Source organism: Alligator mississippiensis, chromosome 9, assembly GCF_030867095.1.
Source record: "Alligator mississippiensis isolate rAllMis1 chromosome 9, rAllMis1, whole genome shotgun sequence".
Lineage (NCBI taxonomy): Eukaryota > Metazoa > Chordata > Crocodylia > Alligatoridae > Alligator > Alligator mississippiensis.
The window spans coordinates 64,562,746-64,586,932 of NC_081832.1; the positions used below are offsets into that span (position 1 = coordinate 64,562,746).

The 24,187-nt window shown below is 41.2% G+C and overlaps 1 protein-coding gene across 1 annotated transcript in view; it reads left to right on the forward strand.

Moving 5' to 3' along the window:
* LARS1 (leucyl-tRNA synthetase 1) overlaps nt 1–24,187 on the forward strand; it is a 45,979-nt gene that overhangs the window by 21,337 nt on the left and 455 nt on the right. The window contains exons 20-31 of the mRNA XM_014597640.3: nt 1,792–2,004; nt 3,289–3,346; nt 5,076–5,139; nt 5,849–6,032; nt 6,301–6,391; nt 7,245–7,385; nt 12,159–12,299; nt 14,974–15,084; nt 16,205–16,315; nt 18,423–18,527; nt 19,547–19,642; nt 20,965–21,097. Of these exons, the coding sequence (XP_014453126.2) occupies nt 1,792–2,004; nt 3,289–3,346; nt 5,076–5,139; nt 5,849–6,032; nt 6,301–6,391; nt 7,245–7,385; nt 12,159–12,299; nt 14,974–15,084; nt 16,205–16,315; nt 18,423–18,527; nt 19,547–19,642; nt 20,965–21,097 (1,448 nt within the window). The remainder of the gene's footprint in view (nt 1–1,791; nt 2,005–3,288; nt 3,347–5,075; nt 5,140–5,848; nt 6,033–6,300; nt 6,392–7,244; nt 7,386–12,158; nt 12,300–14,973; nt 15,085–16,204; nt 16,316–18,422; nt 18,528–19,546; nt 19,643–20,964; nt 21,098–24,187) is intronic.

Genomic DNA, 24,187 nt, shown 5'->3' on the forward strand with positions numbered 1-24,187 from the left:
AGTGATGTCTGTAAATGAACTTTGAAGTAAGCAGACTGTGAATCAATGGTTAGGTTCAGCATAACCTGCCAGCTGCAAATTACAATTTCTGTTACCTATTATATACTATATTTTATCCAAAGCTCGCAATGCACTTTACAAATATTTATGCTACATTGCCAGGTAAATAGTGGAGATATAAGGATCATTTCACCCACTGCTCTACTACAATGATCTTTGGCACCAAACAACTTTTTCATAACACCCTTCATTAACCTGTAGATTAGGATGGTAACAGAAAACCTTTGAGCCATAATCCAATAAAACTAAACACATAAATTATCCTTCTAAAGAGGGAGCCATTCTAGCCTTATGGTATCTTACATGTAAACTGTATCATTACATTTATATTGTCAACTCCAAGATGCTGTCTTCTTTCAGCGTGGTCAGTTGTTTAGTAATAATAATTGAAACCTAGTGGAATGTGGGCAGGCCAAACCTAAATTGCAGCAAGAAACGGGGAGGAAAGGAAAGTTTTAAATTTCTCCTTTTGCCAGACGTGTCATGGGATCTATTATGAATGCAACTGGCCAGAGAGCTGTCATTTTAGTTATTGGATAGGGCAGCACATTTATTCCAAACTTTTAGTAACCCATCTTTAACAGGTTGTAGGAAGCACTTCTGCTAATAGAAAACATTATTTCTGTGAGTTCTGACCCCTACTTTGTGTTTAATAAGATCTGAAAGTGCTTGATGGAGTAAAGAATACTCCTTCCTCCAGGTTAAGAGGATGTCTTACATTGCTGACAACAATTTTCCCTCTCTCCCTCTGTCTCCCTCCTACACTTTCCTTGCTGTTGAAGAGGAGACACTGATATGTGTTGAATGATAGGGCTGTGTGAAGCTTTGGTCCATGATTTGGTTTGGCCCGATTTTGGTGGCTGAATCTCCAAATCCGAATCGAATCAGAGGACTCTTTAATCTCTCCAAATCGATTTGAAACCCTGTGCCCGAATTGATGATTTGCCGAATCGGCATTGAATTGTCAGATTCGGATTTGTCTGAATTGAATCAGGGACAGGGATCCAAATCAGCGAATCAAATCGCTGTCCCTGATTCAGGCTGAATCCGAATCAAATAGGACCCATTTTGCACAGTGATAGTGAATGAGATCCAAGTCATGTGCTCCACCAGAATGATAGTGGGTAGGACCTACTATGTATGGCACAGAGGCTTAGGCAGGGCTTAGTCCCTATTGAAGGCTTTTCAAGATAGTATTTGAATTGCAGATCAGGCATTTAGTTTTTAGGCCGTCAAAAGGTTTTTATCCTTTTCTCAACTGAAGTCCGTCTGTGTTGCTGAAAACTAATAGCTCTCTAGAGTTCTGATCCTGGCTTTGATTTTTCTTCTGTTAACTTGGCAAAGCCCTTGTCTTCTCTTTTATCACCTACAAATGGTGGCAGTGGGTAGCTCACAGAGATTGTTGTGAAAAGTAATTTCTTGTTGTTTGTCAATTCTCTTCGGATTGAATCAACTATCAGATAAAAGTGCCAAAAAGCCCTGCTGAAGTGCCTGATCTATACAGACGCGGCAGAGCAGGATCGAACCAACATGCTGCTTCCTTTAAAGTACAGTTTTGGTTTGTTTTGTTTTGTTTCCCTTATCTGTCAGCATCCTATGACTCCAAATTTTACATTTTATTTAGAACAAATTAACATCATCACTTTTAAAAAAGAAAAATAACCTTTGGTGGGGAAAGGGAGGGGCAGTAGATATTAGTCCTGTTATTATGTTGTCAATACTCCCATGCAGGCCTCATCAGATGTCCAAAGAAGTCTGGGATTACATCTTCTTCAGCAAAGCTCCATTTCCCAAGACAGACATTCCAAAGGAAAAGTTGGACAAGCTCAAGGATGAGTTTGAATTTTGGTACCCTGTGGATCTGCGAGCGTCTGGCAAGGATCTTGTTCCAAATCATCTGTCATACTACCTCTATAACCACGTAGCCATGTGGCCAGATGAAAGGTAAGAACGAAGGCAAGGCCAAACAAGCATGGAGAAAAGAAGGGTGCATTTGTTGCAAAGTTCTGTGCTTTGGACTAAGCTGAGAGCATATGCTTTCATTACTGGGCTTTGTTACGAGTGTTCATATATCATGTTATCAAGGTCAAAGGAAACTTGTTCTTGTTTTGTCTTGCAGCCTTAGAACATGCACTGTGAAACACTTGTATATAAACTCTGAATTTTCAGGGGGGGTTGTGAAAATTAAAGATTAGCATTTTAATGTTGTGTTACTTCCAGAAACTTTGTTGAAAAACTCTGTTTGTTCCACAGTACCAGAATTATAGAATACCAGTGCAACAGATTTTTTCAGTTTCAGTCCTGCTTTTTAACAAGCCTAGGAATTCTAATGTTTCATAATTAAGCAATGTCCTTTTTGATAGAATTAGTCTTGTTCACATTAAAGGAGAATGGAAAATATGTATTTTGCATATTTGTCTGTTGCAAAATATGTATTTAAAGCTAAGTGGGACTGAAGTTGAGCAATATAGCGTGTTAAAGTAATGATGGGAACACACAAAGTTACTATGTGGTGGAACAGAATATCTTCACTTGTATTGTTGATTTATAAACTTTCATCTTGCTTGGCAAAGACTTCATTTCAGTGTCAACCTCCTCTGACTTTTCTGACGAAAATCAAAGCAATGTCCTGCAAATATCTTACTGTTAACACTTGGCGTGGCAGCATTGTGCTTTAGAGGCAACTGATTGGTATGCAAGCAGATGGTACTGCAATTTGGTTGCTGTGTTAGCATCTCTCCTAGCCCCAATATGTATGATTCATTGAACACTTTGTATAAATTTTTGGCAAAGATGTATACCCTATGTGCAGAAATGTGGGCTTGGAGGGGATTTAATACAATTAAGCATCTTGCATTAGTAAAAGATGATGGAACACCTAGGTCTGCTCATACCTATTTGTTTCCTCTTTTGGGTTGGCACTAACTTGAATGCAACTGAAAAGCAAGTGGGAATAAGTGGTATATAATTTTAAGAGTTGTAGTGCTTGTTTGCATTGGAGGAGTGCTAAGCCTTAGTTAGCACTTGTGCTGGAGCTCTTTTCCCCTTCAAAATGACAACATTAATCCTCAAGACTTTACTATAGGTGTCCTTTTTATTAAGGTTCCATTTACAAACATGTCCATTCCTATATGAAAATATTAGATTTTATTCTTTTTCAAAGAAAAAAAAATGTAATGGCTTTTTTTTATTTTCGCCGAATGCTCTGTGCTTTATTTTCAAACACAGAGACAAGTGGCCTGTAGCTGTGAGAGCAAATGGACATCTCCTCCTGAATTCTGAGAAGGTATGGCAGTTCTTCATCTCTGCAGTGGTCAAGACTCCCGGGTCTGCTTCAGAGCACTGTCTAGCAGAGTAACTGTTACAGTGTTGCGTGTGTTTCTTTCTTACTTCCATTATATGTCTCAGTTGCCTTTCCTGTTTTTCCCATCCACCAAAGGAGGATTCCTGACTTCTCCTTTCTTGGTTTTTTTGCCACAGTATCTGAATACCTAATACCATCACTCTCTGCTAGTACCAGATCCATTAGTTCTTTGAGAGTCAAACTCAGATACCTGCTTAATTACACCTGTGTTTCAAGGTTGCCTTCTATTTAGAGAGGGGAATTTCTTGTGGTCAGTGCTGATCGTAGTATATTAGAGTGAACATAGGAAAAGAAGGGAAAGCTTATATCTATGATTCTCAACCAGGGTGCTGGGCCGCTTAATCCTTTGAAAGGTGCCACAGGAAGTGTGAGGAGATGAGGAAGGTTTGAGGAGAAAAGCAGAAAAAGGCTGGGTCAGGCTCTCCCTGCCTGATTGCTGTGCTGCCCACACTGCCTAGTCCCTCAGTAAGGAGGGTAAGGCCTGTAGTAGATAACATTGTTTTTGAAATAGGGTGCCACTCAATTCACAAAAGTTATTGACATGTGCCTGGTGTCTGAGGGGGTGCCTTGAGCCCAAAAAAGTTGAGACCCACTGATGCATAGATTAAATTTGTTTGACATCTTAATTTTCCAAATAAGTTAAATGTACTTGAGCCTGTCAGTACAATTTTCAGAAATGGCTTGGGAACACAGGCACTGAAATCTCACTGAAAGTCGATAAGGATTAGAGTTTTGAAAAATGTGGTTTCAGTAGTACAGACATTTTTGAAAATCTTGCCTTGGATTTCTTTGGGACCTAAGTTGGTTATAACTTTTTTTGTCCAATAAGGGTCAACAGAATGAAAGCAAAGCCCAGCACGGCCACAACAGAAGTAACAGATGCTACTTTCTTGTTATCATAATGTAGGCGGGTCTTGGAAGTTATAACTTGTTGGAGTCTCAAGAACAGGTTAGCGGCTGAGCCAAGTTTAGTATTCAGGAGTTTAATGCTACCCCTGTGACTGGTCCATAGAACTAGTTATTCTGCATATGTTAGTGCAGCATCCCCAGCAGTGCCTTTCCTGAATTTCATGAGAGAGAGAGAGAGAGAGAGAGGGAGACTGAGAGACCTTCCTTTGAAGTATGCTACATTTCTGCCAGACTGGAAAACACAAGTCTGAATCAAAAGCAGGTTTCTGATATCTCCCATGGTATTGCAGAGTACCATCCATTGAGCAAGCTACAGATCTTCCTTGTGCAGAGTGGTTATCAGTAATGCAGACCAATACAATTTTCTTATTTTACATAGGCGCATATTTGCCCAGTGCTTATTATGCAAAGCAGCATGGTTGTATCAGGATTTCATAGATTTCATAGACATTAGGGCTGGAAGGGACCTCGGAAGATCATCGAGTCCAGCCCCCTGCCCAAAGGGCAGGAAGTCAGCTGGGGTCACAGGATCCCAGCAAGATAAGCATCCAGTTTGCTCTTGAAGGTGTTCAGTGTAGGTGCTTGAACCACCTCCAGTGGCAGGCTGTTCCAGACCTTGGGGGCTCGGACAGTAAAGAAATTCTTCCTTATGTCCAGCCTGAAACGGTCTTGTAGTAGTTTATGACCATTCGACCTAGTTGTCATCCCTTGGGGCGACTCTGTCAACTCTTTCTCTTTTCAGATGTCTAAATCTACAGGCAACTTCCTCACCCTGAATCAAGCTGTGGACAAGTTTTCTGCAGATGGTAAGTACACCCCAAAGTACATTTATCTTAGCAATTATATTTAATATAATGCACATTTATTTTAGCACATGCCCACAGCTGGGCATGTTATATGCCATCTTAAAAAGAGTAATGAGTTCACTTCAGCTTTGGTAATTAAATCATATTTGTTGCTTTTTGCCTGTGAATATTCACCAAAAACCTGTAATTTTTAGAAATGTAGGGTGTATTAATGGGTTAAATGAATGAGTGGCTAGCAATGATCAGTATCTCCTCCTTCTCCCACCCACCTTGTTTTTTTGCAGTTTTGCATCTTTCCCCTTGCACATCTAGAGCCTAATAGTGAAGGGATGAAGGGGTATAGAGCTTTCGTGCAAGGGTATAGTGTTTGGTGCAAATGTTTTTGCCCTTCTATATCACTTTTAGATACTCCAGCCTCACTCCAGCCTCTTCTGGTTATTCTATTCTCCTGCTCTAACAGGGCAGTGTGCCTAACTCTTTGTATCCCTTTTTCTCTCCCCATTTGTAGAACTGTATACAGTCATGTTGACCACTTGCAATATAGGGGAATGAACGCTCCTTCACAGCTGAGTGTTCTGCCTGCATTTAGCTGGCCCTCAGCATGAAAATCTAGTTGATATTCAGGCTTTGACCTCTTCTCCCCCCCACAGCTGCATTTATCAGTTGTCCCTGGGGCCAGATGTGTTAATCCTATTTCTTATTTCTCTAGGCATGCGTCTGGCACTGGCTGATGCTGGAGACACTGTTGAAGATGCCAACTTTGTAGAAGCCATGGCAGATGCTGGTATTCTCCGTCTTTACACCTGGGTAGAATGGGTGAAGGAAATGCTGGCAAACAAGGACAGTTTAAGAAATGGACCTGCCAACACCTTCAATGACAGAGTCTTTGCCAGGTACTGCATTGAATGAGTGCATGGGGTTTGTTTCAAGTTTCTCATTATGATCTGATGTTCATGTTTGTTTTTTCACTTTTCTACCAAATAATTGCTCATATAGTCTCTAAAACAAAAAAGATTCCATTAATTTTTAGACTACCTTGACTGTCTCTGCTGTTCTGGAGACATTTATAAAATCATTACCAATACCTTTTGAATATTGTTGTCATTATGCAAGTTGGTCTTTTCTTTTTAATGTTATTTTTCTTTTCTCCTTTCTTCCTAGTGAAATGAATGCAGGCATACTGAAGACAGATCAAAATTATGAGAAATTGATGTTTAAGGAAGCTCTGAAAACTGGCTTCTTTGAATTCCAGGTAGGAGGTCTACTCTTTAGAGGGCAAGAAACCAGCTCCTGGGATTTATTACTTTGTGTAGCTTTTTCTTTTGATTCTGATGTCCCTTATCCGAGTTCAGTTATTTAGTTCAGTTAGGGTTAGTATTTTATTCAAAAAGAGGACAAACCTAAATGGATTAAGGACTTAGTCATAATGGTTTGTCTCAGCATTCTGCTTTGGTCTGTAGGAAGCAGCTGTGAGGTTGCAAATAAAATGCGGCAATTTTTAGGTGGGCAATAACTAGCAGGAAGGGACAACTTGTAAGAGTGTTTTCCTTGGTTTTTTAACAAGGGAAATTTCCATGAGAAATACAGAAAGTTCATCAGCAGAACTGTTTGGAAACAATATTTTTCAAAATACTCCATTAAGGTATCTCTCCAAAGTGTTTCCAGAACTTAATGAATTGTAGAGACTCCTTTATATGACTGACTTGACTTCCAGGAATATGATTAGGTAGGCTAAACTATGTGTAGAATGATATATCATATTTATTACCTTTTTCTTAATACTTAATGGTATCTTTTATATAGGCTATTCAGAATGATAGCACGTGATATACAGTTGCAGTTATTCTTGACTTTTATGTCTGTGCCGATAAATATCTTTTTTCCTTAAGAGCCATAATAATATAAAACTATAATGTTCAATTGGCAGAAGTTCATACTCCACTCCCAGCTGTTTTAGAAACATAGTCCTTTTAATAATCCATTATAGGTTTCTAGGTAGCTTACATTTTAAATACGTATTAGACCAAAGACATTGTTTTTTTTAAAGAAATGTTTCTCTATGACAGCTGGAATGTTTAATGGCGGCTATGTTGGCTGTGTTTCAGGCAGCAAAAGATAAGTACCGGGAACTAGCAATAGAAGGAATGCATAAGGACTTGGTATTTCAGTTCATTGAAGTTCAGACACTGCTGTTGGCTCCCATTTGCCCCCACTTATGTGAGCACATCTGGTCACTGCTGGGAAAGGTACTAGTATATATTTATTTTAAGCATGTTTTTTAGGATTGGGATTTGACTTGTTTATAGTAAACATATATGTCTATATTAATGTTAAGAAAAGCCAGCCAGAAGTTTAGGAAAGAAACACATTTACATGGAAAATGGCAGATGTAGAACCACCATTGATCCATTAGAGTTGGAATGATTGCCCTATGTTTTGGCCGCTATTACCTAAAATCTTGAGTTTAAACTGGTAGTATGCACATAAGAAATGTATAATTGTGATAGTCTTTTTATGTAAGTTTAATATTAATATTAATGAAATTTTGTGATAGTATTTGAAGTGTATGTAATTACAGACATTAATGTTTATATAAAAATGTAATCGTCGCTGCTGTGTAGGCTTATCCAGAATTCACCAAAATCGTTAGAAGCTTAACTGTTGAGTTCAGTTTAGCCTGGATCAGTCCGTGGCTATACATGGATTTTTTTATGTAAACAGAAGATCTTCAGGTGACTATATGAACACATTAAATTCAGATGCATCTCTATTTGCAAGGAAGGTGAAGTAACCTAATTTTAATGTAGTTATTTAGTCAGCTTCAGTCACTGCTATGAGATGATCTAAGCCTAACCCAAATAACAACGCAGGGTTTATTCACATGTGGTTTCAACTGCTTCAGCACTCGCTCACAGTTGAGGATGATTGTCTTATGTGTATCTAAAGAGGACTGAAGAGGCCTATCCGAGATCAGCAGACTCTACTGAAGCTCAGACGTGTTAACATGTGGGATGGGTGGTACTTGGTCTGCGACACGCTGTTTCTACCACTCATCTTTTCATCCCCTGTTGCTGTCATGAGGTTTCAAAATACTAACATCTCTGAAGCAGACTCTTCCTCTGTTTGGGGTGCTCCTGAATAATAGTCTCCCATGAGTTGACATCATTGTTGCCTTTTTTTTTAATTGGCCTTGAGATCATCCCTGAAGTGCTTTCTCTGCCCTTCTCTTGAGTGTATGCCTTGACTGAGCTGGAAAAATAAAACTTGCTTCAAGAGTCTGGAAGTGGGCATCTGGATGACATAGCTGGCACAACAGAGTTGATGTTAGATGGTCATCGCCTCAGTATTTGCGGTGTTTGTTTGCAGGAAGACGCTAACTTTGGTACATCTGTCTTCCCACTGGATTTGGAGGATCTTCCACAGACAGTGTTGATAGTACTTCTTCAGCAACTTTAGATGTCTCCTGTACATTGTCCATGTCTCAGCTCCATACAGCAAGGTGGGGATCACAGCTGCTTAATAAACCATGAACTTGGTTTTGAATCTGATGATGCGATCTTCAAACACCCATCTCTCCAGGCATCCAAAGGCTGCACTTGCACATTTGATGATGTTGGATTTCTTCATCCATGTTAGTCTTCTATGAGAGATGGCTTCCAAGGTGTGGGAAATAATGTTCTCCAGAGTCTCACCATGGATCTGGATTACTGGAGCTGGGGACTGTTCATTAGGAGCTTGTTGGTGAAGGACCTTAGTCTTCTGAATGTTAAATGTCAGTCCTATTTTCTTGTGTCTTGGTAAAGATATTGACAATTGCCTGAAGGTCTGCTTCCAAGTGAGCATACATTACAGCATCATCTGTGTACTGGAGCTCAATGATTGGGGTCAGGGTCTTGGTTTTAGCTTGGAGTCGGCTGAGGTTAAACAGCTTACCATGCCTTTGTAGTTTAGATCCACTCCAACTGGAAGCTTGTTGGTGGTCAGACGTAGCATCATGACAAAGAATATTGAGAAGAGTGTTGAAGCGATGACACAGCCTTGCTTAACTTCCATTTTAACTTAAAAAAGGATCTGTGATAGATCCATTAGTGAGAACCATACTGTCATGGAACAGGCAGAGAATGGTGAAAAAATTTGCTAGGCATCTGTAGTTCAGAAGGATCCTCCACAGCACTTCTCAGGTGACAGAGTCTAAGGCTTTTGTGAGGTCAAAGAAGGCCATGTAGAGAGGCTTATGTTCCCAACATTTCTCCTGCAGCTGGCGAACTGAAGATTGTGTCAATTATGCCTCTTGAGATTCCTGGAGGAGCTCTTTCAGCAAGTGGAAGGAGATGGTTCAGGAGGGTTTTCACAATGATCTTTCCTGTGGTGGACAACAAGGTGATTCCTTTGTGGCTTCCACAGTTGGACTTTCTTTCTTGAAGATTGTCACAATCATGGCATCCCTGAGGTGGTCTGGGATTTCCTCTTCATTCCAGATCCTTAAGATGAGGGCATGAAGCTGTAATGTGAACTCCTTTCCTCCCTGTTTAGTGGGGATTCCATCCATTCCAGGTGCCTTGTCATTCGTCTGCTTGATGGCTTTCCTCACCTCCATCAAGGGTTGGAGGGATTCCGAGATCATCTCTGATAGAGTGCTGTGGGATGGAGTTGGGAACACTTATCAGTGCAAAGTCTTGATAAAGAAGGTCTTCAAAATGCTCCTTCCAATGGGCCTCAATGGCTTCCCTTTCTTTATCAGGTCTCCTCCATCCTTAGATGTTAAGGAGACTGGTCCCTGAGTGCTTGGACCATAAGTGGCTTTGGTGGCACTGAAGAAACTACGCATATCATGGATGTCAGCGAGATGTTGAATCTCCTTTGCTTTGTCCTCCCACTACTTGTTCTTTATATTGTGGGTCCTCCTTTGGTCCTCTGCCTTGGCTTGTCGGAGATTCAGTTTCTTTTACGTGGAGTTGGTGTAATTTTGCCAAGCGCAAAAGGCCTTGCGCTTATGATCAATTTACTCTTGGATCTCCCAGTTGCTGTCATCAAACCAGTCTTGATGTTTCCTAGTAGAGAATCCAAGCTTCTCTTCATAGGCACCGATGACAGTGGCCTTGAGGGCACCCCACATGCTGCTGACTTTCTCCTGTTGTTGATTGGAAATCACCAGTTTTTCGCTGAGGCACTGGTGGAAGAGGTTTTCATTTGCTTGGGTCCTTGAGTCCTTGTACGTTGATCTTCCATTGCTTCTGCTGCAGTTGTCATTTGGGAGCCAGTTTTTGAGTGACATAATTGAGCAGATGAGTGAGTGATCAGTCCAACAGTCATCGGCCCGTAGCATAGCTTGAATGATACTGACATCTTTGCAATCCCAGGCATGGAAGATGACATAGTTAATCAGGTTCTGATGCTTAGATTGTAGGTGTTGCCATGATGTCTTGTGCCTGTTTTTCTGGTGGAACAGGGTGTCGGTGATGGTGAGTCCATGTTCCATGCATTTGGTCAAAAGGAGGATGCCATTGAAGTTGACCTTTCCTCCTCCTTCCTTGCCGATGGTTCTGTTCCAAAGGTTAGAGTCCCTTCCGACTCTGGCATTGAAATCACCAAGAAGAATAAGTCTGTTTCCTTCCAGAAAGTCAGAAAGGACTTAGTCGAGGTTGGCATAGAATCCCTCCTTGGTTTCATTGGTGGCATCAAGAGTCAGGGTATATGTGCTGATGATGATGGCATATTGACTCCCTGCCAATATGAGAGAGAGCCATGAGACGCTCATTAATTCCAATAGGAAACTCATTGATTTGGTTTATGAGTTCATTCTTAATGGCAAAACCAATTCCATGAAGTCGGCATTCTCCTTCCTGTTTACCCTCTAGAAGAAGGTATCACCATCTCCATTTCTTTGAGGTGCCTATCTTCTGCTCACTGGGTCTTGCTTAGTACAGCTATATCAGTGTTGTGTTGCCTGAGTTCTCAGGCTATGAGTGCAACATGGCACTCTGGGCATTCACCATTAGGGTTGTCCAGGAGGGTCCTGATGTTCTAGGTCCTGAAAATGGTGGTATGTGTTTGTTGGTATTTTTGACCACGGTAAAGGTGATCCCATTGGACAGTTATCGAGTCAGGAGGATTTACAGAATGCTGTATTAGGTGGGCTATATTTAGGGCACCTTTTCTAACCCTCTCTCCATGTGGGGTGAGCAGAGCGGATCCTGAAGAGGGCTGCTCAGTTACGGTTACAGCTGGCAAATTGCACTTCTGTCTTGTTCAAGTGCTAGATGACTTCTTTGTAACCACCGACTTCGTGCCAGTTCATGACTAGGAGCTTCCAGACCTCACAGTTCTGCTCCTATCACCATTAGCTGGTCCTCAAAGGGCTTGAGGAATGTGCTGAAAAAGCTGTTTTCATGGGAGATGCCTGTGCATGACTTCTTTTATCATGGTGAAGCTGCTGCACATCAGCTTCCACATGGCTTTAGACAGAAGGGGCCTTGATCCAATGGTAAGGAGACCAAGACAACTGGGGATCTTGTTCTGCTTCAGCCTTCACCCATTTTTGCAGCCGTTGAGATTCTAACGTCTTCCTCTTATTTTGCCATTGAGGACTTGTAGACTCATGGCTGGGGGTTGGGCAGGTTTCTTATAGTGATGACTTGTACTCGCTGTGTCGCAGCACCGTCCGAGGGTATATGTAGCTTTTCAGGAGGGAAACCATAAGTTTTTATCTTATATCTACACTGATCTATCTAAGTAACTTAGCTGCTGTAGAAGTAAATCCTAAATTGGTAAATGAAGTTACGTAATTGTATATGAAGCATGTGTGTGTGGGCATTAATGCACTTTCACAAGTGCTGCTAATTGGGAGTATATTTCTGTCCTTCACAGTTGAGTTACAGGGTCAGTGAGTTGGAGTACTGTAAAGCTTAAGCTCTTCGCTTCTCTCTGCTGTTTAGCTTTCATTTAAGTTGTAATAGATAGAGAAGCCACCAGATATTCATGTCAATTAATTTCCCTTTCTGTCATTTCTGTTGTTAAAGCCTGACTCCATCATGAAAGCTTCATGGCCAGTAGCTGGTCCTGTGGATGATATCTTAATCCGCTCTTCCCAATACCTCATGGAAGCAGCTCACGATCTCCGTCTCCGTCTCAAGAACTACATGACACCAGCTAAAGGAAAGGTGAAGTTGCTATAACATGCATATGTAACCCTTCTGCCATGCATTTATGGCAGTAATAAGGGCCAGGCTCAAATTTAGAGGCTTAACAGTAGCCTTCTAAATCTGGCTTGAGCCCCCATTGGGAAATCTGGGAAAATAAATTTTAACTGGGTGTTCTAAAGTGAACAGACTTCCCCACTCTCACAGGCAGTGTTCAACTGAAACAGGGTTTGTTACTAGGGAAAAGGGAACACATACATAAATTGAAAGAAAACCATAACTATTAAACATTAGCTGAATGCTGAAACAGTTAATAGTCTCAGTCACTGGTAAACTAATGCAGGGGAGCTACCACCTTTTCCAGAGGTGGGCAGAACATGGCCTGTGGGCTGCATCCAGCCCATGGTAGGTCCTTTGCTCCTGCCTGGCTCACGCACAATCCAGCCATGGCACATCTTGCTGCTCCCTGGGCACACAGTGGGGATGGGGTGGTTTCACAGCTGGCCTGCCTTCCTAGGAAGCCCAGGTGGCGGTGTCTCCTGGCTGCCACTGGTGCTGGCCCCAGCCCCACGGTACCAGCAGGGATCTGCGCTGCGCTGCACAGCCCGGACCCTGCACATCCCGCACCTGCTCCAGGCTCTCTCAACCAGGCTCAGCAGCAGTGGCATGGGACAGAAGCTGTTGTTCAGTGCGGGGGGAAACGGCCCTCCACCTTGCCGCTGCTGGGGTATTTCTACTGCAGCCGCCCAGAGCCTGTGCCATGCTGGGCTGCCCTGTGTCCATTCTGCACTGCCACCACTGTCCTGTGGGGCAGCCCGAAGGTGATGGTGGTGTAGACGCAGGGTAGCCCTGTGTGGCGTGGGCTCCAAGCAGCAGCAGCAGGGACAGCCAGGAGCAGGAGGGGGAGGAGCCGCTTTTCTCCCCACACCGAGAAACAGCTTTTGTCCCACGCTGCCGCTGCTGAGCCTGGGCAGGCACAGGGCGTGCAGGGTCAGATGTGTGCAGCGTGGGTCCCTGCCAGTACCATGAGGCTAGGGCCAACAGCAGCGGCAACTGGAAGGAGCTGCCACCACCTGGGTTGCCTAGAAAGGCAGTCCAGCTGCAAAGACGCCCCAGCCCCACTGTGTGCCCAGGGGGAGGCAGGATGTGCCACAGGCGGGTGGTGTGGCATGGGGCTGTGCCCGGGTTTCGGCTGATCCACATCCCGACAATATACAAGAGTAATACTTCATTTTAAGCTATTATGCAATCACCTCTATATACCGTGTGTCCCATCATGTCCCCCGCCCCCCCGCCAACATATATATATATATTTTTTTTTTAAATAAAATTAAAATATCTTATTGTCAATGTTTGATTTTTAGTATATACAGTAAAAACTCCATTAACTGGCACCTTACAAGCCAGCATGTTCTGTTAACCGGCATGCTGGCTTCTAAGATGAAGTGCAACTGGAAGTGCCCGCAGTGGGCACTTCCGGTTTCTCCGAGCCCCCACGGCCTGGGGCAAAGCAGCCTGTGTGGGGCCCACCTCCCTGTCCCTCAGGGCCGGTGGGATGGGCGGCAACTTGACAGAAGAATCAGTAGCCCGAACAGGCAAAGATGTCTGTCTCCCCAAAAGGGAGTACTTTTGGGGGGAAACCAGGAGGGACTTCCTGCAGGGCTTAGGGCTGGGACTTCTGGGCCCAAGATGGAGGCCAGGGGGCGGGGCACCTGCCAAGGGGTGGGGCTACCCTTGTGGCCCTTGACAGCTCACCAATACTCATTGAATGGCCCTCCAAATTAATTGCCTGTCCCTGACCTAGCCCAGTCAAGTGGTGAGGGAGACTTACCCAGAGCTGCCATCTGGGGCCCCACCACCTACCCAGTTAAGTTGCAGGGATGGAGGCTTCTGTTTCTCACTCCCAGGGGTTGCTACTCTGCTCTGGGGGCACTACCACCTGCACCAGCCAAAGAAGTGCTGGGTGGGGAGTTGCTGTCAGTCTACTGGTAGAGGTCATGGCTAGGGATTGTTGCTCTTCCTGCTGCTGCCAGGGGTTCCTGCTGGTCCTCCTCAGGTTGCCTGTGCATCCCCAGCTCTTTTAGACTCTGACCAACTTCAGCAGCAGGTTCATTTTCAGCCCTTTTACCTATAGCAAGTGTCAGGTTTCCACCTAAACCCACTATGGGGACTAGTGCTAATATAAACACATTCCCTTGAAAGGTGGATAAAGCACAAAGGTGTTGAGGGAGTCACTCCTGTCTTGAAGCTCTTCTGCTCCTCTCACACTATTCCTGTACTAAAACTAAAGGGCACCCTTCTGCAGATCTGCCCAGCTCACAGGACAGGCTGGCATTTCAGTGACTTGTGCATAACTTTGCATTAGCAACATTTGTGTGCCTACAGACTTGACAGTTTTGGAAGGAAGGGCTTGAGGGCACATTTGATCCACTTGCCTTTTACAATTGCACACTTTAACCCCAAATAGTAAAACGCAGGCTCACAAACAGGGACAACAGGCACAAGGAGCTCCCAGACCTCTCAGTATCCATATTAACAACAGTATGCAGAGAAAGAATACTCAGCATTGTCAGTATAGAACATAATCATAGCTGAAATGCATAACAAGCAGGGTTACACATGCAAAGATATTCATAGTAGCTTCAGGGAATCAGCTCAGATGACAATTTTTTTTCTTGTCTTTCTTTTTCTGCAGAAGGGTAGCAAGGAAGCACCCCAGAAACCTTCTCATTGCACCATCTATGTAGCAAAGAACTACCCACCCTGGCAACACAACACCTTGTCAGTCCTGCGCAAACACTACCAGGTGATGTTTTGTTGGTGCTTCTTGGGATCACTTTATCATAACAACAGTTCTTATGGGCTCTTAACTTTTATTTCAAAGACAGAAAAATAAACTTGGCACAGTTTTTTGTACATGGGGAGGAATAGTCTTAACATGTTTTAGTACGCTCTTATAACTCTCCATTGGATCCAATAAAAATGTCTTTTGGCACACTATTGAGTTCACAATATGACCATGTTGCTTTGGACATTTTTAATATGTAAAATAACTGACCAGCATTCAGTTATTTTTAATCTTTTTGCCAGTGAATACCTCTTGTAAAATATTTTCCCCCCAAGAATATTTCTGAAGAAATATTGGCCATTATCATATTCATGCTGCCTTATTATACAAGCAATCTTAAAAACATCTATTCTGGTCTTTGGTGAGTATGTTATTTGGTGACTTTGCAGGGAATGTGTTGAAATGCTATAAATTCTTCTTGCTTGTAAGTGTAAAAAAAAAATCTGATTTAAAGCAGAAGTCCCTGTATTTCTTAGGTACCAGACCTGATCCTTTAATTGTTGTGACATGAATAGTTTAACAAATCAATATTGTAACTGATAGGTTGCAGTATCATATCCATGATGCTATGGCTAAATTTCACATATGATTTAAAATGAACAAACATTGTTTTTCTGAAGATAAGCCACATTGGAGTCCTACCTGTACGTTTTTTCCAAATTGGGTCAAAGTTAGCTATTTTATCCTAGTCATGTGGGAGCAGTTGAGCAAGTTCCAGAGCAAGTCAAACTATGCTTCATATCTGGATAGGGGAGGGTTTTTTTTTTAAAAGGAGATTAAAATATGCTGTAGGGGAAATTATGGCATAGTTAATGTTACAGATTTGTGCATGTAGCTTTGCATGGCTGAGGACACCATGCAAAATGTTTTTCAGTTTACCTCTAAAGTAGTTTAAAATTAATTGGAGGGAACTACTCAAGGTGTTGTGGGATCATGAGACCTTTGAGGAGCATGCATAGCTGGAAGAAAGACATTTATAGGAAGTTGGGGAAGTGTGAATGAAGGTGTAAAGGCGAATGGCAAACTGGTGGAGGGTGTTGCTATTGAATGTTTAATGGAATGTTGCTCAATGTTTCAGGTCAATGGAGGACAGTTGCCAGATAACAAAGTAATTGCCATGGAGTTGAACACCTTGCCAGAGCTGAAGAAATATATGAAGAAGGTTATGCCTTTTGTTGCCATGATTAAGGTAGGTGTCAGAACATGGCACGGTTCTTGACTGCCGCTGTCTTACTCCTAGCAGAATTCATGGTGTGCTTTAGATGTTTGGTACAAATCTAAAACTATTTGCTAGGCATTCCATTTTTAAGAGGGCATCCGAACAAAATAACTGATCACTAAGCTGGAATGTGTGTCCTGGCGTTTCACTTACTTAGGATTTTATTGTGATATTTTATTTATTTATTTATGTTTTTAAGGTTCCCTCTGAGTCAGGAATTTACACGAGGATCTCGATTTTCATTTTCTTTAAAGAAGGTTTATTTGTTAGCTTAAAATTTCACTTGTTCTCTTTGGTCAATATCTGCTGAAATAAAACAAGCTGGTGGCATGGCATCCTCTTGAGATTGTGCTAATTTAACTCTCCATTCCAAATTATATACAGCCCCTTACAGAATGCATCCTGCATACATGATTTTAGAGGTTAAGGAGGAAAGACTTTGTTAGGAAACCATCTGTATATTTGGTTCTTTTGAGGCTGCAAAGCTCTCTATAGATGCTGGAGCTGCCATCTGTCTTGCTTTGGCTTCAGATGGTCCCATTTCTGACAGCAGTGTTTCAAGTATAAATGTGTAAGGCAAGCACAATTCCTTCATACATCCCACATTTGATGCCTTTATCCAGCCTTTGTTAGATGGCTTTCCTATGTTCTGTGCCTTATGGTATGTATAGATACCCCATATTCCAAGTTTAATTTACATTAATCTTTTTTTATGTTGGTGTCAGTGACAAGGGGGTATGTAACGGACAAGCTTGCAGTTTTATCCTGATGTAGCTCATACTGCTATTACAGAGTCTCACCACTGGATGCCAGGAAACCTGTTTGCCTTGTGTCGGTAGTTACACTGAGATAAGCTGCAGACAGATGACACCTACTATGGTGTTAGTCATAGTGGTTGCATTTTACCCTGATTCTTTTGCATGTAATTCTGCCCCGGGTTGGAAGAAGTTATTCTGATTTAGGGGTTTTCACCATGCATTTTTTTTAAGATGGTTTAAATGTGTTCTCTCTCCAGAGCACCAGTCACTTTCAGTACTCCTCCTCATGTTTAAGTCTCTGTGTGCATGTTTTTAAATGGCAGTAGAGTGATTACATAAAGAAACATAGAAATATCCATCCTAGATTTTTAATTCCCGTGGACAATATGTTGTACTTAGAAATAGATTGGTGAGAAACTTCAGTGCACAAAAGCTATTTCTATTTGTTGTCCTTCCCATTAGTCAAAAGAAGATTTCACTGTAACAGAAAATATTTTCTAATTTACAAAATGAAGCAAATCATAGGTAATTTAAGGAATCTTTTGTCTAAAAAATTACCAGCGATGCAGGAAGCCACTGCCAGTTTAAGTCTAATTAACTGCTTACAGATCTAGGGCAGAATGCTCAGCAGATAAAATTAAGAAAAAAGTGGGAACTCTAGTTATGAAAGGGAGGTTATGTTTTGTATTGTGCTTCAGAAACCATGGATCTCAAGTGAAATGCTGACCCCTTTCAAGTTGCCCTTTGTGTGTGCCCCTGATGGAGACTCAGATATATTAAACTTACTTGTGTTTTAATATACAAAATAATTTCCTCCCATCCTCCCTATGAGGAACTTGTTTTACAACTACTTGGGAAGTGTCCAGTTTCTATCTCATCCTTTATCTCCTACTAGGTCGTCAGGCTGGAATTCCTGCTGGAAAGTAGCAGTGAAATTATAGCATATTTTGAGAGATCTACACTGCTTCTTTAAAACAAGTGAAATATTCACAGCTATTTCTAAATACTCTTCAAATTCAATGTAAAAATATGTTCTCACATTTAAAAGAATATCCAGACATCCAAAATGCTGTAGTTCCTCCTGTCAGTGTTAGTAACTCCATGGAGAAGCTGCCGTTTCACAGTAAATTATAACTACCATGGTGCTTTGTGACCAAATTATTGCCAGCAGAGAGCTCAAATTATTGCCAGCAGAGAGCTGTAACAGTTAATAGCCTATTCTGCTCCGGGTTGGTGCACCTAGAGTTTGCAGCAACCTAGCATCACCTGTATATACAGACTTGAAAAGTTTTTGATTACATTTTCTTTCTTTGTGACAGGAGAATCTGGAGAAGAAGGGGCCACAGGTCCTTGACCTGGAGCTGGAATTTGATGAACGGGCAGTGCTCATGGAGAATATTGTCTATTTGACAAATTCCCTAGAGGTTAGCATTCCTTTTGGAGGGGTATTCATCATTCCACACTCAGTGAAGCGGGCAGGCCAACATTTCCTGAGCTTGAGGGCCTACATCAATTCATTTCCAGCCTTGGGTTACCCATGAGCATGCAAAGTTGCATTAGCCTTTCTTGTTTACTCTCGCTATTCGTATTCCCTATGAAATATGGAAATGATGCAGTGGTGGCTAGCAAGTGCACACTGATGCATTGGGAGATTCTTTTTCCTATATATGAAGATGAACTCCAGTGACAGTTTAGTTTGGAATGGCCAATGCTTTTTGGAACTGGCCATCTGCCCGGAAGTCAGTGGAAAACATGCACTCATCAGTGGAAGAGGCCAGTTTATATTCTGGCTTCCTCAAGAAGAGATGCTTAACCAATGTCTCTGTTCTTCCAAGATAAGGGAAGGAGAATGAATCCAAGGCAATGCCAATGAGTGTGGCCACATTTTTTCCCCTCTTATGTCCTCTGATCTTGCAATTGCATCTTTACTTTCTCTCCGTATAAGTGGCTTCTTTCTGGCCTTCGAAGGAATAATTTCCATTTAGGGTGTTTAAAGCTAGGGTGTTATGCATAGCAGTGCCATTTTTTTTTCTAGTGCATGGGGATTCCAGTTTGGTTGTGGTTATGCTAAAATGCAGCTGAAAAGACAGGGCCATAACAAAGAGAAAGCCTAGGCCTGGGTATGGGAAATGACTGATTTTGGAGTTTCTAATTTCATTTCGTTTATTTTGAATTTATTTGCACTCTTCATTTTATGTTCTGTAATATATGAAGGCAGTGATCTAGGTGCTTTAGAATTTGTTCCTCTTCTGAGCAAGTGCAGTAATGTCCTGTCAGCTTTTAGGTTTCATTTAAGTTTCTGTTTTTCTTGGTTTGTCTTTTTATCAGTGTGAGTTGCCTTCCACTGTACTGTGCAGACAGTTCTGGTTCAGTGGTCTAGTAACTGTCATTATTTCAGAGGAATGATAAACTTTTATTTCTTCATTTTTTCCACCCACCAAAGCTGGATCACATTGAAGTGAAGTTTGCTTCTGAGGCAGAAGATAAAATAAAAGAAGATTGCTGTCCTGGAAAACCATTTTCCACATTCAGAATGGAAGTAAGTTCAGAAATCCACAAGCATTGGAAATACAGGCTACTTTGTTAGCTGATTTAATAATAATTGACTTTCTTCTTGTAAGTTCTCATTGGGGCATAATTTTTGTACATATGAACGTGGGCAACAGGGTATACTGTTTGTGTTAAGAAGCTCAAATTAGTAGGAACTTAAGTCATAATCACTTTGCTGTCAAAACAATCTGTGTGATTATGTATTTGGTGTATCCGTTCAGTTCTCACATCATAAACAATCATTCTCCATAATGACTCCCTGATCTACTAAAACAGCCAAGGAGTGAAGCACATGCAGACTTAATGACCTTTTCTTGCAAAGAAGCTGGCCCTCTGGGAAAGGCCTAGGACTTATTGTCAGGGAAGTGTTGTGGGTTATCACACTGCTGTTTTGTGACAAGTAAAGAAAATCTCCTAGTTTTGATGCAACTTCCCCTTTAAGCATTGAATTAACTTTTTTGAAGCAGCGGTGCTGTTTTGGTTTATATATATATAGATTTTAACATGACTTTGGCGTAGCTTAAGTTTCTACTTAAAAAAAAAAAAATAGAACTTCTTAAACTTGACAGACTGGGAGACCTATCAGAAATGCCCGATTTAAGAATACATACACCTGTGAAGAATAATTGCTAGGAAAGGATGGATAGTCTTGTGGGTAAAACCTAGAATCCAGGCTTGTTAATTAGAGCCAAGACTAGAACCAGGGCTCTTCTTACTTCATATCTCTTTGTTTCTAAAATAGTGGTATTGCTTATTGTACCAATTTAGGGATTGCAAAACCCAATGTTTAGAAATAAATTTGAGCTCTCATATGGGAAATTGTCTTACTTATTATTTGATGCATTTCCAAATGGTTTTTTTTCCATATTAGAATGTTATCTATTTTTGTCTTATACTGAATGTAATCTTATAAGGTGAAGAGTCTTTTAAAGCCTTGCTATACCTGCGTAGAAAAATCTTTTAGAGAGAGAGTGATTTATAGTGTGAACTTTTACTGCAGTGCTCCCATGTATCAATCCTCCAGTTACAATCATGTAATCTTTATCTACTTAAGTATCTTAACCAGTAAAAGTTTAGTGTATTTATTTAAAGAAGTCAAATAGCTTTTTATACATATATTGTAACTTATTTTTTGGGGATTTATGATAGTAATTGAATCTCATCATTGATATCCAGTATTTCTGAATAAAAGGTTGTCCTTCAAGAAAGCTGTTGGATACCAGACGTTCTCCTCCATCCCATTTATTGGTTGCATGTTCCTGTGAGAAAACAAAAGTGCATGTTAACTTTTTAAACCTTCATTTTTTACAGCCCAGTGTATCTGTATTTTTGGTGAACCCCCAGCCATCAAATGGCCACTTCTCTACAAAAATCGAGGTCAGGCAAGGAGATAGCAGAGATGCAATAATTAGGCGCTTAATGAAGATGGACAGAGGAATCAAAGGTAAAATTCTGGCTTGGAAGTACAGATACCACATTTTGACCCCACACAATTTCCAGAAGATACTGGGGATTCTGAATTTCTAGCCTTTCTAATAGGTGCTGGAAAACAGTAAGCAGTTTGGCAGGTTCTCCTTGTCAAAATTAATCTCTTTTTTTTTTTTTTTTTAAATATGGTCTTCACTGGTCATGATGACTTAGAAGGAAGCCAAATGGGTGCTCGTGAATGAATACAAAGGGTGAAGGCAAGCACATGCATTTCTTCAGAAATGAAATGACAGGAGCTGAGATATTGGGGACATGCAAGTGAATGGTCACTGTGGGAACCATTAAAAATTATTTTCTTCCTTCCATGCTGGGTCCTATATTCTCTCACCAAAAGATTTATCTACCCTTTGCCGGGAAACATCTGGACAGCTGATGTTTCCTTAGGCCAGGAATTCCTAAGAGGCGGTTAATGGTTCAGTGGTCTGCTGTATGGAGCATCTTTCTTAATGCTGAGGGCCTCTTTTGTTTAAACCCACAGAAGTGACCTGATAGGTTCATTTTTATTTTCTTTAGGCTTTTTTTTAGAGTAGACTCATTTCTAGGAAAGTTGCCACATTGACATCTTAAATCTTCTTTTGTCTGTGAAGCTTTCTTCTGTACATTTTACCTTTTACTAATACGCAACCGATGGCTGTCCCCTCTAGGGAGGAAATACTTTCTTCATAATACTTCCTTAAATCTCTCTGTTAAGTTGTTGAAGCAAAGGCCAATACAAAGGCTGATTATAGCAGTAGGATTTATAATGTGAATATCTGTTCACTAAGAACCTGGATAGAAGCCATCAATTCACTTAAAATAGCGACCACTGAAAAGTTGCCCAGTGGTCTGTTAGTCACTATTGACCTATGGCAGATTGGAACCAGTGACTTAAATGGGAGAGGTTCAATATTCCATTACAAGTCCCCTGAGCCATTTATTCTCTCTCAGCTCTTATTTTCTTAATGCACTGAATGCTTCATTTTCAAATCTTAAACTATATAGTAAAAAAAGAAATAGGTGATAAGTACCAGAAAGATTCTCTGAAAGCACTTAGTTCATTGGCAATAATGAGCTGCAGTGTAAAAGCATTAAAGCAAATGTGTTTTGTCACCTACAAGCCAGATTCTGCATCTAAGATTCTGTAAAACGGCACCTCTTCAATGCCGTAGAACAGTTTGAGGTAGTTTAGTTATTTAGACATGGAGAGGTAATATGCACACCATTCTGTAACATCTAAGAGTAACTTAATGCGACAGAAAATTTGATTCATGGTAAAATTAATGAACACGGCTTAAACAAAACCAAAGCCCCCACCAGCTCTATGCAAACATCTGTGTTCCAATCTAATTCTCTTCTTGTCTTACATTTAGAGAAATTATCTCCTCTGTAACCTCCACTGTTGGTTTGGGTTTGTTTTTCCTCTTGGAGCGTCCCAGGGTTGCTGCTGCAGAAAATCACTTGATATAATGTTCCTGCTGCCTTGCTTTTTCAGGCATATAAGCTTGTGTCCTGTTTATTGAATCCTGCCTTATGTTGCAGTACAGCATCCCTCCACTCTTAAGTATCAGAGGGCAATGTGCACTAATAGGATGGAAGGAAAAAACCAAGCAAACCCCAGTATGTGCTGCTGGCTCTGTCACCGACTCACCATGTGGCCTGGAGCAAATCCTGTACCATCTCTGCCTCAGTTTTGTCTTTTGTAAAATGGGGATAACAGTTGCAAGGGTTGATTTAATGTATGCATTGTATGGTATGAGATACTTGCAGGTGCCATTAAAGGACATGGGCACATGGATAAGTTACTGCAAGGTAAAGAAAGACAGGGATTTACTGTGTCATCTATTCCACGTTAACTTCTTACGTGCATAGTCCACAGGAGCTCATAGGCTCTTGATGAAGGAGAAGCAGGCTGTGACAAGTTAGCTTTTGTTTACTTCAGAGAAAGAGTGTGCACACAGGTCCTTGCACAGAGTAGCTGTAAATCCCTATTCTCACTTACCCTACAATGGCTTGGTCATGTGCTCATACCCAAAACTCTCATTTTGTTGGAGGTTACATTCTTTCCTTTTTAATTTTAGTTCAGATAATTTTATCTGGCTTATTTAACACATTGATGTGTTTTAGCAATTTCTCACTTTGTATTGAAAACACTGCTCATCAAACACATTGCTGAGCGTTACCTTACAGACTAGTGTGACAGAGGCCAACATCTTTCTTAAAGAGATAGTAGTTGTTCATTGCCCGGAGACTTTTCTGATTCCAAAAATTAAGAGCCAAGCAGAAATCTGAAGAAGAGTGGACTGGTAACAAGATATAAGAACTGGACTTCATCCAGAAGTTTGTAATGGCAAAGGCTGCTTTTGTTTCCATGTCGTTTAACAGCTTGTGTTTGTGTTAATGCTTATCTCTAAGACAAAGATCATTTTATACTGATGCTGCACAGGGAAATAGCACTCCAAAGAAGAAATACAGGATGATGTGCACAGCCAAGCACAAATGGAGGAAAATGCATTTCAGATTTAAACACAATTATTAGAATTTTGGAAACTGGCTGTTTTGAAACAATTGACAGATTAAATCAATGATTCTACTAAATCTTTATTTCCAGGAGATGTCACTGTAGGTAGGTGAGTAGTTTCTTGCTAAAAGCAAAAGCTAGTGGCGAGAGAGAGGGCTTTGGTAGACAGCTAGATTCTGAGCTCATTAATAAATTTTCAGTCTGCTTTAATAGCCCTTTAGTCTTCATTTATTGGACGAGTTTGGCCTAAATTTCAAAAAGGGGTTGCCTGCGAAGGGAACGAGCCCTGCCCCCGTGAAAATAGAATTAAGATGTTAATTTTTGTCAGTTGTGATTGCCAAAAGGGTGGATAGTGTAGTTCAGAGCCTAGTGCAGGGCTTTGGGAATCAGGGTTCCTGTGTTTTATTTCCAGTTTGGCCAGTGATGTTCAATGGTTATACAGACACTTATTTGTAGGCATTTTTCTGGGCATACGTGTCTATGTGACAAGGTCATTGAGGCTTACTTGTTTAGGGAGCATTTTTAGAAGGGCTAGATATTATTCGCATA